This window comes from Sarcophilus harrisii, chromosome 3 (genome assembly GCF_902635505.1).
Source record: "Sarcophilus harrisii chromosome 3, mSarHar1.11, whole genome shotgun sequence".
Taxonomy (NCBI): Eukaryota; Metazoa; Chordata; class Mammalia; order Dasyuromorphia; family Dasyuridae; genus Sarcophilus; species Sarcophilus harrisii.
In genome coordinates, this window is record NC_045428.1 from 561,450,692 (window position 1) to 561,470,927 (window position 20,236).

Below are 20,236 nucleotides of genomic sequence, written 5' to 3' on the forward strand. Positions count from 1 at the left end.
TGCTCCAACCATTCTGAAGAGCAATTTGGAATTATGCCCAAAGGGCTATAAAACTGTGCATATTCTTTGATCCAACAGCCTTTCAGTTGGATCTCTATTCCAAAGAGATCATAACAGAAGGAAAAGGATCCACATGTAGAAAAATGTTTGTGGCAGCCCTTTTTATAGTGTCAAGGAACTGGAAACTGAGTGAATGCCCATCAATTGGGGATGGCTGAATAAGTTATGGTATATGAATGTTATGGAATATCATTGTTCTATAAAAATTGATGAGCAGACTGATTTCAGAAAAGCCTGGAAAGACTTATATGAACTATTGCTAAGTGGAGTGAGCAGAACCAAGAGAACATTTTACTCCGTTACAAGATTATGTGATGATCAACTGTAATGGACTTGGCTTTTTTCAACAATGAGGTAATTCATAGCAATTCCAACAGACTTGTAATGGAAAGTGCCATCCACATCCAGAGAGGAAAGTATGGACACTAAATGTGGAACAAAGCAATATATTTTCACCTTTTTGTTGTTGTGGTTGTTGTGGCTGTTTGCTTTTCTTTCTTGAGTTTTTTCCCCTTGTGATCTGATTTTTCCTACACAGCAGGATGAATATGGAAATATGTTTAGAAGAACTACACTTGTTTAACTCGTATCAGATTGTTTGCTGTCTTGGAGAGGGAGAAGAGGGTTGGAACACAAGGTTTTTCAAAGGTGAATGTTGAAAACTATCTTTGCATATATTTGGGTTTTCAATTTGTTCTTCTAGGTTTTTTAATTGCATGCTCAGTTGATCTATCTCTTCTTTCCTCTATTTTATTCAAATAACTATTTTAAGATATAAAATTTCCTCTAAAAACTGCTTTAGCTGCATCCCATAGGTTTGGTTATATTGTCTCATTATTGTCATTCTCTTGGATAAAATTATGGTTTCTGTGATTTGTTGTTTGACCCACTCATTCTTTAGAATTAGATTAACTTCTATCAAACTGTGCATACCCTTTGACCCAGCAGTGTTTCTACTGGGCTTATATCCCCAATTGATCTTAAAGAAGGGAAAGGGACCCACAAGTATAAAAATGTCTGTGGCAGTCTTCTTTGTAGTGGCAAGAAATTGGAAATTGAATGGATGCCCATCAATTGGAAAATGGCTGACTAAATTATGATATATGAATGTTATGGAATATTGTTGTTCTATAAGAAATGACCAACTGGATGATTTCAGAGAGGCCTGGAAAGACTTACTTGAATTGATGCTAAGTGAAGTAAGATCATTATATATGGCAACAACCAGATTATATGATGATCAGTTCTGATGGATGTGGCTCTCTTCAACAATGAGATGATTTAAACCAGTTCAGTAATGAAGAGAGCCATCTACAGCCAGAGAGAGGACTATGGGAACTGAGTGTGGACCACAACATAGCATTTTCACTCTTTCTGTTATTGTTTGCTTACATTTTTGTTTCCTTCTCAGGTTTTGTTTCTTTCTAAATGTGATTTTTCTTGTGCAGTAAGATAACTATATATATATATATATATATATATATATTGCACTTAACATATATTTTAACATATTTGACATGTATTGGACTACCTGCCATCTAGGGGATGGGTGGGGGGAAGGAGGTGAAAATTTGGAACAGAAGATTTTGCAAGGGTCAATGTTGAAAAATTACCGATGCATATGTTTTGTAAATAAAAAGCTATAATTTAAAAAAAGAACTCAAAACATAAAAAAGAATTAAATTAACTTCCAATTGATTTTTAGTTTCTCTTTCCCTGACCCTTTATTGAATATAATTTTTATTGCATCATGATGTGAAAAGGAAGTATTTACTATTTATGCCTTTCTACATTTGATTATGAAGTTTTTATACCCTAACACATGGTGAATTTTTGTGTAGGTGTTAGGACTACTAAGAAAAAGCCATATTCCTGTCTATCCCTATTCAATTTTCTGAAAAAGTCTATAATATATGTTTTCTAAGATTCTATTAACTTCCCTAGTTTCTTTTTTGTTTATTTTGTGGTTAGATTTATCTAATTCTGAGAGGGGAGGTTGAAGTCCCCCACTGGTATAGTTTTGCTATCTATTTCTTCCTGTAACTGGCTTAACTTCTCTAAGAATTCAGATGCTGTATCACTTGGTGTATATACCTTTAGTATTGATACCACTTCATTGTCTATGATACCCTTTAACAAGATGTAGTTTCTTTCCTTATTTCTTTTTATTAGATTTATTTTTTTCCTTTGCTTGATCTGAGATCAGAATTGCTACCCCTGATTTTTTTTGTGTGTGTGGCAGCATAAATTTTGCTCTATCTTTTTATCTTTACTCTGTATGTCTCTGTTTCAAAATTTTTTTTTATTGTAAACAATGTGTTATAGGACCCTGGTTTGTAATCCGCTCAGGTATCCACTTCCATTTTATGGGAGAGTTCATTCCATTCACATTTACAGTTATGATTATCAGCTGTGTATTTTCCTGTACCCCATTTTCTTCCCTGTATATACTTTGTTCTCTCTTTCCATCCTGTCCCTCCTTAGTAGGGTTTTGTTTCTGACCCATCTCTCTCTCAACTGGCCTACCTTCTATAACCTCTCTTCTCTTCTCTTAACCCTTTCTCCTAGTGTTTCTGCCCTCTCTTATAGACAGCACCTTTCTTTCCCCTAAAAGATCTGACCTCAGGATCCTATTTTTCATCCTATTTTCTACACACAACTGAATGAGTAAGTTATTCCCTCTTTGAGTCAAAACTGAGATTAAGATTCAGACAATGCTCATACCCCTCCCACCTTTCCTTCTATTGTAATGACTTTTGTGCCTCCTCCTGTGATCTAATTTATTCCATTTTACCTCCCCTTTCCTCTTTCTCTTCCTTTTTTTTCCCAACCCTTGATGTCTTTTTCTTAGATTTCATCACATCAGAATCGATTTATAGCCACACCTTTTGTACACGTATATGTTCCCTCTGTCTTACTAAAAGATATAGTTCTCAAGAGTTACAAGGATCATTTTCCCATCTAAGGGTATAAACAGTTTAATCTTTAAATAATGGTTTTTTTTTCTCTCCTCTTTATCTTTAGTTTACAGATCAAATTTTCTGTTTAGTTCTGATCTTTTCTTTTTTTATTATAGCTTTTTATTAGCAGAACATATGCATGGGTAATTTTTCAACATTGTTCCTTGCACTCACTTCTGTTCCAACTTTTCCCTTCCTCCCTCCATCTCCTCCCCTAGATGGCAGGCAGTGTCATACATGTTAAGCATGTTAAAGTATATCTTAAATACAATATATGTGTACAAATCTGTACAGTTCTCTTGTTGCACAAGAAAAATCGGATAGTTTTGATCTTTTCAATAGAAATGATTGAAAGTCCCTTACTTCACTGAAGATACATCTCTTAACCTGAAAAATGATACTCAGTCTCAGTGGGAAGTTGATTCTTGGTGATAGCCCCAGGTCCTTTTGCCTTCTAGAAAATGGTATTCCAGGCCTCTGATCCTTCATTGTAGAAGCTGGAAGATTTTGGATAGTCCTGAGTGCATCTTGAATTTTTTTTTCTGGCAGTTTGCAGTATTTTTTCCCTTGAGATTATAATTCTGAAGTTTGCAACAATGTTTTTGGGGGTTTTCCTTGTGGGATCTCTTTCCAAAGGTAATAGAAGGATTCTTTCAATGACTATTTTGTCCTCTGGTTCTAGAATATCAGGGCAGTTTTCCTTGATGATCTCTTGAAGAATGCTACTAGGCTCTTTTTTTGGTTGCAGTATTTAGGTAGACCAATAATTTTTAAATTGATTCTCCTGGATCTATTTTCCAGGTTTACTATTTTTCCAATGAAATTCTTTACATTTTCCTCCATTTTTAAAATTACTTTTAGTTTGTTTGACTGATTCTTGATGTCTCATAGAGTCATTAGCTTTCATTTGCCTGGTTCTAATTTTTAATGTATGATTTTCTTCAGTTGACTTTTGTATCTCTTTTTTCATTTGATCACTTGTACTTTTCAAGGCATTGTTTTCTTGAGTGGATTTTTTTTTGGTTGCATTCGGCTAATTGTGTTGTATAAGGAATTGTTTTCTTTAGTCAATGTTTGTCCTTTGTTTTCTAAGCTGTTGACTATCTCTTGCATACCTCTTCCTTCTTTAACCAATTTTTCTTCTACCTCTCTTATTAGCCTTTTAAAATCTTTTACAACTGCTTCCAAGAAGACTGTTTGGCCAATCCATATCACCTTTGGAGATTGCCACATGGGCATTTTGTCCTCTTCTAAATTGGTGTTTTGTTCTTCCCTGTTTCCACAGTAGTTTTCTATGGTTTAGATTCTGTTTTGTTCTTTCTCATTTTCTTTCTTTTCTTTCTTTTCTTTTCTTTCCTTTCTTTCTTTCTTCTTTCTTTCTTTCTTTCTCTCTTTCTCTCTTTCTCTTCCTACCTTCTTTCCTTCCTTCCTTTTCTATTTTGTGACTTTTAAAAGTCCTTGGTCTTTAGGGGGAGAAGAGAAGAAGATGGACAAAACTGCCAGGAGTTTTGTCAAGGATCCTTCCTTGATTCTAGAGTCCAGAATCTCCATGAATCTCCACACTTTTCTCCTCCTTGTCCTGAGGCCAAGTGAAGTTCTCTCACCTCTCTCACTCTACCTCCTAATCCTTACCTACAATTCTGTTAACCCCAAGCATTGAGCTAGCATCAGCTGTGAGAACAGAAATTCCAAACATATGCTAATAGTTATTGTCCAATAGGTAATTAGCCTTAAGTGCTGGGTTGTCTGATTCAAGCACATCTTTTAAGAATTTCAGCCTTTTACATAGTCCTAATTGCTCTTTTCAGGCAAAAACCTGGTTTTCTAAGCTGGCAATTTGCCTTCTGTGCTGACACTGGAGGCTGCCCCACTGGTCTGCTCTATTACTGAGTCAGGACTGAAGATCTCAGTTACTGATATGCTTTGATTAAGCCCCTCTCACTGGCTTTCCCAGACACCATCTAAGCTGGAATGAACAACCCTTTCTCCCCAGTGAGACTAGAAGTCCTTCTAATCTATCTTGAGCTGGAGAGTAGTTTTGCTCCAGAAGACTTTGTTCATAGGCTTGGTTTCATGTGGTTTTTGAGGAAAACTGAGAAAGCTTGAACAGCTTCCTGGCTTCATTCAGCCATCTTGGCTCTGCCCTGAAACTTCTTTGGCATGTATTAGGAAAAATAAAATATATTTTAAAATGAAATTTATGCTTCCCTAGAGACTGAGTGATTACAGAGGGGAAAGCATGCCCCTGCTTTGTAAAAAGTTTCTTTTTTCTAACATGTCTCTCTTCTTGTTCTAGCTTTTCAATAAATATCTTTTTGTAAAAGCTAGTTAAATTCAATTGGTTGATTGATATTAGGGGAAGCACACCAGACGGGGCTTCTGAACTATGGTTTCAGAAGTAATCAGCTTCCTTCTGAGAACCCATCCTTCTAGAATTAATGAGATATGTATTTATGTGTTTTTTATGTGTGTGTACACATACATATACACATATGTATATATGTAATGTGTATATATCTGGTATATACATATATATATGTGTCGCTCTCATCTATCTTTCCATCTGTTTTTCTATCTAAGAGAGAGATGAAATCAGGAAACTAACAGCCAGAGATGAAGAGGGATAGGAATGGGGAAGGCAATGCAATAGCAATAGTGAGAGATGGAGGATTGTAGAAATTGCAAGTGGACCAGCATAGTGGATTATAGAGCATGGGAGGAGAGTCAAGACTGGAAGGTAAGATTTTTTTTTCCATGTCCAAAATATGTCTCATTTCACAACTGAGTCTAAACACCTTTGATAGAAGGCAGGTAACACTCTTCACTGGAGTGTATGGATATTCAGGAGGACTACCATCTCTGCTGTGAGGATTGCTGAGCCTTTTTCAGGGCTGCTCATCTATTTTTGGTGTTCTCCTGATTCACCTAATTCTCACCTATGGCTCCAAGAAAATGTAGCTTGCACAGTGCCCACAGCCCAGTAAACTATTTAGGCAGTTGGGTTAAACTATGTTGAAGGTGAAAATCCTTTGGTGAATTAGGGGATATCTCCCCTAAACATGTGAAGATTTCCTCTCATAGAATGGAGGAATGAGACCGCTTTGTTCTAGTGACCACCAAGGTGACTGAAGCAGGCTCTGTGAAACGCTTAGAGCTGGTCAGATGTCAAAAATGTCAAGTTCATTCACTTTATCCCAGACCATTGCCAGTCATCTTAATTTTTGTTTTGTTACATTTTGATGAATCTGGAAAAAGAGGGAGGATGATAACTTTGTGCAATTCTGTCTCAATTAAATCCAAATTATGTGTAAATCAAACGATATTACCCTTCAAAGGTAATTCCAATAGACTTGGAATGAAAAGTGCCATCTACATCCAGAGAGAGAAGTATGGACACTGAATGTGGATCAAAGCATAGTATTATTGCCCTTTTTTTGGCTAAGGCAATTGGAGTTAAGTGATTTGCTCAAGTGTCTCAGGCCAGATTTAGAACTCGGGTCCTCCTTACTTTAGGGCTGGTGTTCTATCCACTGCGTCACCTAGCTGCCCCATATTTTTGCCTTTTAATGTTGTTCTTTGCTGTCTTATTTATTTTTTCTTTTTTTTTCTTTTTGACCTGATCTTTCTTGCACAACATTACAAATATGGAAAGATGTTTAAGAGAATTGCACATATTTAATCTATATCAGATTGCTTGCTGTCTTGAGGAGGGGAAAGGTAAAAGAGGGAAGAGAAAAATTTGGAATACAAAATTTTACAAAAATGAATGTTGAAAACTATCTTTATGTGTATTTGGAAAGACAAAATACTATTTTAAAAAAGACATCATCCATACCAATTTACCATTTTTGCCTAGTGGGAATAGGCAAGTGACAAGGCAGCAGGTACAAATACACTGGGAGCTGTGGTCACAATCCCACACACAGGAGGCCCAGGTCATAAGGTTGTATTCTCACTGGTCTGAAGCAGCAGTGGGATTCAGCAGCCCTCTGGTGTCTGAACAGCCTTTTAAGGACCATACTACTCACCTCCTGATATGAGGAAGCGACTAGAAAAGGTACCCTAAAAATTGTCTGTTTTACCTAACCATGGGGATACTTAATGTTTGCAGGCAAAGATCCCACCCTGAGGTCAAAACACACAAAAAAAATGAACAAAAACGTCTGCCAAGATGATTCTACTCACCACTGGCCCATGGAATGTGCACACACATGGACAACATGAATCCAGTAGATCTGAAAGATGAACAACTCTTGTTGCGAGAGAACTCAGCAGATATTATATCCAAACAGCAGCCCTGAGTGAAATGAGAATGGCCAATGAAGACCAGCTTAGCCAAGTCAGAACTGGGTACACATTTTTCTGGCGTAGTCACAGGGAAGGGGAGCTCCATGAAGCTGGTCCAGGTTTTGAAACCCAAACTAATTTAGCCAACAAGCCTGTAGTATGTCGACCAAAAGGAGCAAATAATGGCCTCATGACAACGTGATTGCCACTTGCAGGAAAGTGTCATGCCATCATCATCAATGTGTATGCTACCATCCTGACAAACACTGATGAGATCAAAGAAAAATTTTATGAAGACTTGGAGCCCCTCATCATCAACTTACTGACAGAGGACAAGCTTATAATTCTGCATGATTTTAATGCAAAAGCAGGCACAGACGACCAGATACGGCAGGGAGTCCTAAGAAGGGGTGGAATCAGAAACTGCAACAGCAATGGTCAGTAAGTACTGAAGAGTTGTGCATCTCATGACCTTCTCCATCACCAATACTCCCTTTCATCCACTTAAATGCAATAAAACTTTGTGGATTTGTTGGGGTTCAAGGGAGACCCCCAAAATCTTAGGGTTCCAGACAGGCATCATGTAGTGTCTCAAAAGAATTTGCAAGCTCGAACCTATCTCCAAGTCAAGGAGTAACATTTATTATAATTGTAATGATAATTAAAGTGGGCTAAGATCCAAAAGAAATTAGCAAAGACCCAGGGGCAAGAAGATAAATTCATAGAAAGAAGTTAGAGAAACCAGGTGCTTCATGTCACTGAAATGCTAATAGAAGTAGAGTTGAGGAGAGGTCTGGTTCTGATTTTGTGTGCAGGTGCAATACCCATAATTCTCTGGGTACAGCTCAAGGGGGTGGGGACCTTCTGAAGTTGTGTTTTTAGGCCTGAAACATCACTAGGTCAAGTGTTGGACACCCAATTTTGTTCTGCACCTGTGTCAGCTTTAAACATCTTATTATTGTTGCTCATTAGTATCAGAAATTCTGTTATCACTGACAACAGACTGTTATCTGACAAGCAATATCTGTAGCCAAGCAATATCTGTAGCCATAGCATCCTGGTCATATAAAGTAAATTGCAGTAAGATAACCTAGGGGAAGAAATACATTATTTCCAACTACATCTCTCCCAAGGCCAGATGGTCTTAGGGTTACTGCTACATCCTTTCTAATGGCTGCACCACATCAGATGCACCCTCTCAGCAAGCACTGACATTTAATAGACTCTGTCATTGGAAAGAGATTATAGAATGTGAGAGTGATGAAGGAGATAAGAGGCACAGAATGCTGGATTATTCATAGACTTAGTCTTTCCAAGCTAAATATTCTCATTTAACAAAATCAGCAGCCCCAAACTTGTACAACTTGCAGAAGACATAATGTTAACAGATTAGAGCACTTGAAACAGATGAACAGAGCGCAATGAGATAGATCATTTCTAACTTGAAGGGGAAGCTGAGCCAACATACGGTTGGAATCAATGGAACAGAAAAAGAGCGGACATTTGGTGGAGCGCTGCATTTACTCATCTGGTCCAAAATATTAGAAAACATCAAGATTGGCTTGATGAAAATGATGAGGAAATTCAGAAGCAGCTAAGCAAAAAGAGAGAACTCCATAGGGTTTACCAGCAGGATGGTTTGTTTGTCTCTAAGAAGGCAGTATTTAAGTCCATCAAAAGTAAAGTACAACCAAAAACAAACAAATAAATGAATGAATGGATGGATGGATGGATGGATGGATGAATAAACAAACAAACAAATAAATGAATAAATAAAGTGCAAGTGAAGCTTAGAGAAAAGTTTAGAGCCTTTAGAGAAAGACTCAGTAAGAAGGCAGATGAAATTCAGTTTTACACATGGGTTGAATATTTCCATAATGTTCCAACCAGACCATCATTAATCAATATTAAAGCCAAAGACTATAAACCTCAGGTTGAAGTCAATCTCTCTCTAGCCTTTCAACTGAAGAAGAAGTTTCAAATGCTATTAGGCTTCTCTCATGTGACAAAGTACTGATTCTATTCCAGCTGATATTTACAGGACAGGGGGTCTACTGCTTATACAAAAGTTAATTGAAATTTTCTGGGTTAACTCTATAGCTGTAGTTTTTGTCTGCTTGCATGTTTGATTTCCTTCACATTATTTCAAAGTCTGATTCTTCTTGTGCAGCAAAATAACTGTATGGATATGTATACATATATTGTATTTAACATATACTTTAACATATTTAACATGCATTAGTCTACCTGCTATCTGAGAGAGGGGATTGGGGGAAGGAGGGGAAAAATTGGAACAGAAGGTTTTGCAATTGTCGATGCTGAAAAATTACCCATGCATATATCTTGTAAATAAAAAGCTATAATAATAAAAAAAGAAAAAATTTTCTGGGTTATATGGCAAGAGGAAGTTATCCCCCAACAGTTCGAGGATGCTTCCATTATCCATCTCTATAAAGGAAAAAAGAAAATTAGGTTGTTGTCCTGTGACAATCAGAGATCGAGTGTTCTCTCTTAGTCATTGCTGGCAAAATTCTTACCAGAGCCCTCCTTAATAATAAGCTGCTCCTTCACAAGGAAGATGGTCATTTACTTAAGAGCCAGTGTGGCTTCTGAAAGGCCTAAACAACAATAAATATGGTACCTGCTCTGAGACAACTCCAGGAGAAATGCTAGGAACAGAACAGAGATCTGTACACAACATCAGAAGTGACCAAGGTCTTTGATACGGGCAATCATGAGGGCTCGTGGAAAAATCATGGCAAAATCCTGGTTCATCAGTATCGTCCTACAGTTCCATGACTGCGTGCTTGCACGGGTTCTGGATAAAGAACAGCACTTTCACACTTCTTTCCCAGTCTCCAATAGAGTGAAGGAGGGCTGTGTGCTTGCTCCTATGCCTTTGATCATCACGTTTCATCATTGTTGTCAGATACCTTCAATGAGGATGAAAATGGCATCAAAATCAGAAGCTGCCCTGATGGTAAATTATTTAATTAGAGAAAGCTACAAACCAAGACTAGTTTAGAAGGAGAGTTGGTGCATAATATTTCTGTTTACAGATGATTGTGCCCTGAGATGAGACAAAGTATGGATTAATTCTCTGCTGCTTGTACTAATTTGAGTCTATTAATTAACATAATGAACATCTAGAAAGCAGACATCCTCCACCAGCCAGCACCACACCATCCATAAGGAGAATCTTAGATTATGGCAAATGGTGAAATCTTGACTGCTGTGGATAACCTCACTCACCTTGGCAGTGCCCCTTAGACTCACATAGATGATGAGGTGAGGGCACACAATGGCAGTGACAGTCCATTGTTCCGGAGACTATGATGGAGAGTGTGGTTCAGAAGAGGTATTAAGCTGACTACGTACTGAAGGTACTCCTCTGAAATCTGGACAGTGAACCAGCCCCGTGCCAGGAAGATGAATGACTTCCATTTGAATTGTCTTAGGAAGATTCTGAAGATCACCTGGAGACATTGAGGGCTTTTCTTGAACTAAACTTCCAAGTATTCAAACTCTATTTCAAAGAGCACAATTTTGCTGGGCTGGCCACATTTTTGAATGTCAAAATTGACAAAAAGACTATTTTATGGAGAACTCTCACAAGTCAAGCTCTTAAATGGAGATCAGAAGAAGTGATACAAAGATACTCTCAAAGTCCCTCTGAAGAACTTTGGAATTGATTGCATGACATGAGAGACACTGGCACGGGACCACCCAGAATGGCATACTCACATCAAAGAAGGCACTGTGTTCTATGAGCAAAGCAGAAAAGCAGCTCAACCCCCACCCCCAAGATACACAGAGTTAAGGGAATCCACCCCAAATGTTCATATGGACTATTTGTTCCAATCTATGCTAGAGACATCTGATCTCATATTAGTCTGATCAATCACAACCACACCCACTGAACCTTGACTCTGAAATAATGATGTCATTTTGGTCTTCTTTGTTCATGAAGAATAACAACCAACATATTTTGTTATCTATATTATGGAGTGGTAGTTGGTCATTGTATTTATCAAAATCTTTCCAAGTTGTTTTTCTTTACAATGTTGTATATAAGATCTTTGTAGTTCTGCTCATGTCAGCCTGCATCAATTCAAGTCTTAAGATTTCTCTAAAACCTCTCTTTTGTCATTTCAATATACATAATAACATTCAATGTCAATCCTCAAATTTGGGGGAGGAGGTAAATAAAAATGTAACTGTTGAAACATTGCATCTATAGCAAATAGCAGTGTAGGTTCCTAAAACGACCAAAAATTATAATCTCTCTCCAGAGATGACTAAAATACTATTTCTAACTCAATTTAGCTCCTTATTCTCTTGACTAATCATCTTCCATTATCCTTCCCATCATCCTTTTCCACCTTTCTTTTATGGACTATTTTTCTCTCAGTAGAATTTCAATTTCTTGAATGCGCAGCTAACCCCTAAGCCTAAATGTACACTGCCTTTCCCTTTATTTGTTTTTGTATTCCCAGCACTTAACAACTGAGAGTGCCATATATTAAGTGCTCAATAAATATTTTTTCTTAGCTATAGAATCTTGTGATCCCAGTATCGATTACAATTTAATCGCAGTATTCTTTGTAAAGTTTGTTTAGAATTTTTTCCTTTAGAAAAATCGAATATTTCTATTTCCTAATCTACTTTTATAAAGGTTCTATGTGATAACGAGGTACATTTATAGAATGACCTTGTTCATTCAGAGGATGCCAGGAGACTGATACTCTGAGTTGGGGAATAATTAAAACACAAAACTTGAGTTTTGAAGGCAAACACTGAAGACATGCAATAAATATATGGGGAGCTCTTTTCAAGACCGAAAGAAGCTCTGAGTAGGACATCAGACACACTGGCGCAAATCACAACTCTTTTTTTCTCTCTCTCTTAATCATAGCTTTGAATGTATGATTGCCAATAGGCAAATGAAAATGAGGTTACTTATAAAATCACAGGAAGGTCTGAAGTTATGAAAGTTAAATGCTCAGATGTTAAGAATTGACTGTAATATAATTTGTTCATCCATTTTGGGTTGCATGAGTGCCCTTTGAAATTGCAGTTCTTTTTCACTACAAAAAAAAAAAGCTGATGCAAAATTTTTGTATATATGAGTTCCTTTCCTCTTTCTTTAATCTCTGCGGGGTCCATGAGTATGCACAGTTTTTGAGTATAATTCCAAGTTATTTTCAGAACGGCTGAACCAATTCAAAGCCCTGCCAATAGTGCCTCGACATGCCGATTTTCTCTAAAGGGCTGGGTTTTTAAGATCCTAAAAGGTCAGACAGAGGAATTTACATATCATCCAAGAGGTAATAAGGAACTAGTGGAATTTATTGAGTAGGTGGTGGCCTGGTTAAACATGTGCTTTATGATAACCACTTTGGCAGCTAATTGAAGAATAAATTGGAAAAGGAAAAGGCTTGAATTAAGGAGACCAATTAGGAGATAATTGTAATAGTTCAGGCCAGGGGTGATGAAGGTCTCCACTAAGGTGGTAGCTGTGTGAGTGGAGAGAACATACATATGAGAGATGTGATAAAGGCAGAAAGGACTTTTGGCATTGGATTGGATTTGTGGGGGGCAGTGAGTGAAAGGAAAGCATCTTATTGTTTCTTTACAGTTTTGTACCTTTATTGTACCTTTACAACATCTCTCACACAGACATCAAATTCAGTTATGTACAAAACATAATCTTTCCTTCCCAAAATTCCCCTTTTATGAAATTCTGTTGGTTCTCACTTTGTTTTCGCAAGGCAATTGGGATTAAGTGACTCACTCAGGGTGAGCGTCCAGCGTCTGAGGTCAGAATTGAACTCAGAGCCTCTGTCTTTAGGGCCAGTGCTTTATCCGCTGTGCTATCTAGCTGCCCCATAAAATTTCCTCTTACTTCTGAAAGTATCACTATTCTTCTAGACACCCAGATTCTAAATCTCAGTGTCAGCTTCAACTTCTCTCACTGAGCGACCATAAGCTTGGCAAAGCAGAACCAGAAATAGTGGGCATAAATTATAGCCCCAAAGATTTAGGCTCGGTGTAAAAAGTAACTTCCAGTGTGGACAGTTCTCTATTCTCTATCTCTCTGAGTCAGGTACTATTGACCAGGTTATTTTTCTAATGCTCTCTCAATTCTTCTTTTTTTTTTTTTTTTTTTTTTAAATTTAATAGCCTTTTATTTACAGGTTATATGTATGGGTAACTTTACAGCATTAACAATTGCCAAACCTCTTGTTCCAATTTTTCCCCTCTTTTCCCCACCCCCTCCCCCAGATGGCAGGATGACCAGTAGATGTTAAATATATTAAAATATAAATTAGATACACAATAAGTATACATGACCTAACAATTATTTTGCTGTACAAAAAGAATCGGACTCTGAAATATTGTACAATTAGCCTGTGAAGCAAATCCAAAATGCAGGTGGGCAAAAATATAGGGATTGGGAATTCCATGTAATGGTTCTTAGTCATCTCCCAGAGTTCTTTCTCTGGGCATAGCTGGTTCAGTTCATTACTGTTCCATTGGAAATGATTTGGTTGATCTCATTGCTGAGGATGGCCAGGTCCATCAGAATTGCTCATCATCTAGTATTGTTGTTGAAGTATATAATGATCTCTTGGCCCTGCTCGTTTCACTCAGCATCAGTTCGTGTAAGTCTCTCCAGGCCTTTCTGAAATCATCCTGTTGTTGATCATTTCTTACAGAACAATAATATTCCATAATATTCATATACTACAATTTATTCAGCTATTCTCCAATTGATGGGCATCCACTCAGTTTCCAGTTTCTGGCCACTACAAAGAGGGCTGCCACAAACATTTGTGCACATAAAGGTCCCTTTCCCTTCTTTATGATCTCTTTGGGGTATAAGCCCAGTAGTAACACTGCTGGATCAAAGGGGATGCACAGTTTGATAACTTTTTGGCTCTCTCAATTCTTGATGCGGAACAATATATTTTATTTTAGTAGTCGGTCTTTGTTGTTTTTTGTTTGTTTGTTTCAGGTGAGAAACAGTCTCACAATTTTTGTTTATCATAAAAACATTTTCATCAGGTGACATTGAAAGATAAAATAAACATGACATGAAAACAGGAACATATGCAGGAAATTATTTCTTTATCATGGAATCCCAGAAATAGTTACAGGCCATGGAAAATGTGAGAGGGGAAGACTGCTCCCTCTAGAAGTTTCTACTCCTGTCATTTTGCTGTCTGTGCTAATTATCACCATTAATTTAGCCAACCTGCAATGGTTTTAATTAGATATCCCATCATTCCTGACTGGCCTGCTGGATTTGGAGTCAGAGATTCTAAGCTCAAAGCCTAGACTGGCAATCACTAGACTGGACAAGCCATTTTTTTCCTGGGCCTTTCATTTTCTCATCTGGAAAATGAAAGATCTGAATGACATGACTCCTGAGATTCTTTTAGTCTTCAGGCTACAATTCTATGATACTATAATGCAGAACGATCATTCAATCAACCATTGATAGTGGACATAAAGAGTGAGAAGGCCTTTTGACCAACTGTCCTCTCTTTCCCTTTCCACTGATGCTCTCATCATCAGTGCATAGTGATGCTATGGAATTAATAGAAAGGAATGCTCTGACCATAGCTTAGCAACAGCAGGTCCTTGTTACCTGGCCATCACTTAGAAGAAGTCTGGCTGACATGTAAACATGTCTCTGATGGCCTTTCTATCACCCCAGTTGCTTCTACAGGGTTTCCCCCCAAATTTCAAGGATTTGGTCTTAGCTCCTGGCCTTTTTCCTTGGCCCTGCCAGCAAACTCTGACTCTGGGTCTTTTCATAGACTCAGTTCTTGAAGTGGGGCAGGAGCAGGTCAGCTGTCCTATCAGGACAGCTTATCCCCCTCTATTCCCTTTTAGTGAACATCCCTGGACTTTATCTTATCTCTGCTAACTGAACTGGGACCCAAACCACCTCATGAGAAAGCACAGATGATGCTCTCACTTCATTCCCTCTTCCTGATAGCATCTCTGGAAGCTCTCAGGGCAGAGCCCGATCCTTAGCCAAGCCAGGACTCATCCAAATGACCAGCTAGCTGTTTGCCATATCCACAAAGAGAGAATAAGAACAGTGAATCACTCAGCATCACACAGCTAGCTAGTGGGTGTCTAAGGTAGAATTTGAACTCAGATCTTGCTCTCTCCACTTAGTCCCAAGGGACTTTGGTCAGACCAAACCAGAACAAGTAACTCAGGGAAACTGGACATTTTCACATGTGTAGATGTGTATATATATTAGATATACAGATATAGGTATAGATATAGATCTCTCTCTCTCTCTCTCTCTCTCTCTCTCTATATATATATATATATATATATATAGTCTCAGAGATCATTCAGTTCAACCTCATTATTTACAGATGAGGAAATGAGGTCTACAGGGGTTAAGTAACCCAAGATTACAGAGAAGTCTCCTGTCTTCTCTCACCCAGCCACCACCCTAAGCCAGACCCTCATGACCTCTCATCTGGACTACTGTTATTGTCCCCTCATCGGTCTGCCTTTCATCAGTCTTTCCTCCTCCACGCCAAGTTAATAGTCATTCAAATGGGCAATTCATAATAAATTATTTAAAGTTAATGATTAACATTCAGATTCAAATAAATAGTTAATTCAATAATCATTCAACATTAATCATTCTAAATTATCTTGAATAATCAAAATAATCTTAAGGCACAAGCTTGACCATAGTACTCGATAGATTGAAAACTCCCTATTACCTTAGATTTCTCAGTCTTGTAACTGAAGCCTCTCACACTATGTATTTACTCTACTTCCCCTCACACACTCTATATCCCTACCCATACTGAACAATTAGAATTTCCCAGAATTCAGCATTCCATCCCTGGGTCATACACTGTCACCAGCTGTCCCTTCATTTCGTTGGGATTTTCTTTTTTTTATAATCTTTCTCTTCCATTCAAGAACAACCTCTTCACATGAAGCCTTCCCTGCTTCCCTCCTCATTCATATCACCAGTATATTTGACAAATGCTCTCCATTTAACGTAAGCTCTGTGAATACTTCACTTCTGGTTTTGTGACGCCAAATAGTACCCTACACATTGCCCTGTTTATTGAATTGAATTCCATTTAGGTGGCAGAGCTGGACTTTTGAACTTAAATTCTCCCACTTTGAGTCTCAATTTGTCCTTCAAGGATGATTCTTGTCCCAGAGTTGCCCGGAGGCAGGGGACTGGACTCAATGACCCCATCTCTAAGATTCTATGATTCTATGACATGCATAAGAAGGCTGAAGTGGAGAGATGAAGGGCTCTCCCTACTGGAGTTAGAGAGGAGGGCAGAGTCACCTACCTCCCAAGCAACAGAGTGAGAGGAATTAAGAAGGCTAGGTCCCTGAGGCTTGGGAGGTGGGGAGGAAGAACTCATCTATGGACAACTCTTGTCTTCCCCCTGTTTTTTCATTGGAAGGACTGGGAGGAGGGGGAAGGAGAGAAGGAGGCTGGGAGAGAGGAAAGGAGGGGCAGCTCTGATATTCTCCACCCAAAGGACAAGGGCAGCTGGGGAGGGAGGGAGGTTTGGGATGGGATGGACAGCTGTTTTGAAAGAATGTCTAGCTCAAGGCAGCTATAGGGAGGGCTGGTGGTAAGAACACTAGATCTGAATCCTTCTGCCATTGTTAAGCTGTGAAGTTACTTCTGTTCTCTGGGACTCCACTTCCCCATTTGTAGAGTGAGAATCCAATCAATACATGATCGATCTGGGAGGGCTCCTTTAGTTCTAAAAATCCCCTGGCTCTAGGAAGATTTAGATAATCTCTTTTTTCTCAAAGTCATTAATCTGACTCCAGGGTGGGCACAGAGGAAGGAGAGTGGGAGACTTAAGAGACAGGGGATATCGTAGCATCGAGGAGCAGGAGACGCCAGGGCACCGGGGGCGATGGCTGGGCAAGGGACTGGATAGGAAAGGAAGCCAGCCCTTCCACAAGGTAGGGCAGCTCCAGGGCTCCACCACAGGGCAAGAATGAGGGATGAGGTCTCTTTCCTCTGAAGGCAGCATGTTGGGGTGGTCCTTCTCTGCTATGTCCTCAGGCTAGGAGAGCTAAGGGAAGGGGCAGAGATCCTCATCCCATTTTATTGTAGAAAGGGCACTGCATCTGGAGTGGAAGCGCCTGGGTCCAAATCCCGTCTCTCTCCCTGACCAGCTCTGTGCGTGTGTGTGTGTGTGTGTGTGTGTGTGTGTGTATGTGTGTGTGTGTGTGTTGGGACTTTGGGCCATCTGATCCTACTTCCTGACTCTGGGAAGATGGGATTAGCACCTGTGGGAACACCACACATTTATTAAGTACCTACTGTATGAAGGTGACCAGGCTGAGATACACAGTTTCCATGAGACAGGGTCCCTGCCCTCCACGGGCTAAGTCTTCCTTCACAGGATTGTTCCAGGTTACTTCCCTTGAGCCTCAGTTTCCTCAATCCCTGTAAAATAGGGAGTATAATGCTTGTGATACCTCTCACAGGGCCTTTGTGAGGAGAGCATTTAAAATGCTACCCAAAAAAAGTGAGCTATTCTTATGATTTGGATCTGGGGGGTAGTGGGTGGGGGCAGGGAATGAGGTTTACTGGGAGGTGGGGAAAGGGATCTAAGATTGGGGGGTGGGGTGGGGGAAGATTAAAAAGATAAACTCTAGGACTTTATAATTTTTTCTAGGGCTTTAAGAGGTTTCCCCTCTACTCACCTCCTCCTACTCCCGTGGTGTGTCTGCGTCTGAAGAAGAATTCTCTGGCTATACCTGGTTTGCAAACCTAGGGACTATGGGTGGGGGGTAAAGAAAGGGAGGCAGAGCATCTGAGAGCAGAAAGCAGGGGTTCTGGGAAGGAGGGTGGTTGGTCCTAGGAGGAAGGGACTTTAGTAATCCCAGCTCCCGCAGGGTACTCAAGCCCAGCGTCTTCCCTCCCCACAGATAACCACTGGAGTCAATCCAGAGCCCGTGGTCTCTTGAGTGGCCAGGGCCAGCCTTCCTCTGGAAAGAACAATCGCACCATTGGTTGACTGCAAATCAAGATCATGTCTGGATACAGCTCCAATCGCTCAACTAATTCCCTTAACATCCCCTACCTGGGTAGTTCCTTCTACAGTTCCGGCTCAAGTCGTCCTGGTAGCCCTAAGAAAATCCAACCCAAAGCCATGGGCTGTCCCGGTCGTCCGTTTTGTTCCGTCTGTCCCAGCCGGAGTGAGGTCTGTAGTTCACCAAACAAGGGTTCCAGGAAAGTCCCTTTGAACCCGTGCTGTGGCCCCAAGGCTGATGACCCTTCCAGTGAGGATTCTGACCCATCCAAAAAGCCAGCATGCCGGGGCCGTCCTCACTGCATGCTCTGCATGGACCGTCCTCGAAACACGACCTTCTTGGACTGTCTCATTGAAGGCATAGATTACCTGGACCGTTCCCTGAATAACGAAGCTCTCTCAGACAAGCCGGGCAGTTCCAAAACCACTTCCAGCAAAACTCCCGTAAAGGAAGTGGTCAAGGGGGAAACCACCAGCAAGGCGAACTTAGCCACCAAGAAATCCGTGAGTAAGACATCCCAGACCAGCCCCACCTCTCTGCAACGCTTCAGTGGCCGATCTGGAGGCAAAAACGGTCCGTTATCTTCCAAGTCGGGGTCCACCAGTTTGCAGGACGATCCTTGGATGGGGGCGAGCATCAAGATCAGTCATATCCCCAAGATATGGGAGAGCATTCAGGCAGGGTGGGCTGCGAAGCCTGACCCCAAGGCGGCCCTGTGGTGGTGACGATGGCTTCAGCTAGAAGACTCTCGATTTCTCCTGCAAAATAAAACATTAGTGAGCAGAATTTATGGGCTCTGTGTTGGACAGGAAGGCCGGGAAAGCTGGCAGCCCCCGGCGGGTCTCGGGACAGGTCCCTGGTCTCTCAGCCTCAGTTTTCTCATTTGTTGAAATGTCAGGAATCAGGAGACCCGGATTCAAAACTTAGTGTGGAAACAAACAACAAATCACAGAAGTTTGCTAGAAAACCATTTCCTTAGTGGCTATCAGGTCCAACTCCTCACCTACCCCTAGTTAGAAGATGAGAAAATGGAGACACAGGACACAAAATTAGTGACCGAGACAGGATTTAAACACGGTTCATTCTGACTCAAGTGTCATCTATACTTGGGGACAAGCAAGAGTGGGAGACAGAAATAGGTTGACCATAGATAGGCTATCCTCCTTTAGAGCTCTGGAGAGAGCCAGGTCCTTTGTGAGCCAGCTCCTTAAAAGGCTTTTTTCTTTCTACCCCAAGCTTCAGTAGAGCAGGTCCTGGAATCACAGAGAGCTTTGTGTTAAGGGGAAGGCTCTCTGATAAAGAGTCCCAGAGAAACGATTACATGCATATTATCCTGGCCTCCAGGTAGACACCCAGCATCTTCCATGTTGACAAAGTCAACCCAAACCATTGAAGGCTCCCTAGAATCCCAAAAGGTCAGATACCTCAACAAACTTTTTTTTTAATCTTATTTTTATTGATTTATTTTGTTTTTCTATCACATTTATTTCTAAATGTATTTCTTCCTCTTCCCCTCCTACCCATCAAACACTCCCTTGTGACAAAGATTTTGAAAGGAGAGAAAAAACTATTCATCAAAACCAACTAATATGAAAAATTACACATCAGCAGTCTTCCAAAATCTGCCAAGAGAAGGGGGTGATGGTAACCAACATTTACGAAGCTTCTCCTCCTCTTTCCAAGGCTCTGTGCTTAGGGCTAGAGAGACACAAGCATGAAAAATGACACAGTTCCTGCCCTCAAGAAGGGTACAGTCAGTTCTGAGGGGTATAATAGGCACTCAAAAGGCCACTAAATAGCACGGTGGTACCCAGAGCACCAGGCCTGGGGTCAGGAAGACCTTAAAGTCATTCAACATT

At 40.0% G+C, this 20,236-nt stretch overlaps 1 protein-coding gene and 1 long non-coding RNA gene across 12 annotated transcripts; one reads left to right on the top strand and one right to left on the bottom strand.

Annotated features, from left to right (window-relative positions):
• Positions 1 to 6,977: 6,977 nt before the first annotated feature.
• On the top strand, positions 6,978 to 19,160 carry LOC100926037. Of its 11 annotated transcripts, none has more exons than XM_031962648.1 (5): positions 16,580 to 16,678; positions 17,160 to 17,297; positions 17,829 to 17,869; positions 18,020 to 18,104; positions 18,273 to 19,160. In XM_031962648.1, the coding sequence occupies exon 5, from the start codon at positions 18,377 to 18,379 to the stop codon at positions 19,100 to 19,102; it is 726 nt and encodes a 241-aa protein (XP_031818508.1). In that variant the 5' UTR covers positions 16,580 to 16,678; positions 17,160 to 17,297; positions 17,829 to 17,869; positions 18,020 to 18,104; positions 18,273 to 18,376; the 3' UTR covers positions 19,103 to 19,160. The 11 variants fall into 11 exon arrangements, with proteins under 11 accessions (XP_031818518.1, XP_031818517.1, XP_031818515.1 ...); XM_031962650.1 differs by having other exon boundaries at positions 16,590 to 16,719; XM_031962649.1 differs by having other exon boundaries at positions 16,590 to 16,678; positions 17,142 to 17,297.
• On the bottom strand, positions 10,008 to 16,158 carry LOC116422830. Its single transcript, XR_004233365.1, has 2 exons — positions 16,070 to 16,158; positions 10,008 to 10,240 (listed from the first exon to the last, which is right to left on the bottom strand). It is a non-coding gene; the product is annotated as an uncharacterized LOC116422830 (long non-coding RNA).
• Positions 19,161 to 20,236: the final 1,076 nt, after the last annotated feature.

Excerpts from the sequence above, each read along its gene's own strand:
- LOC100926037 (XM_031962658.1), top strand. The coding sequence starts at position 18,377 with ATGTCTGGATACAGCTCCAATCGCTCAACTAATTCCCTTAACATCCCC.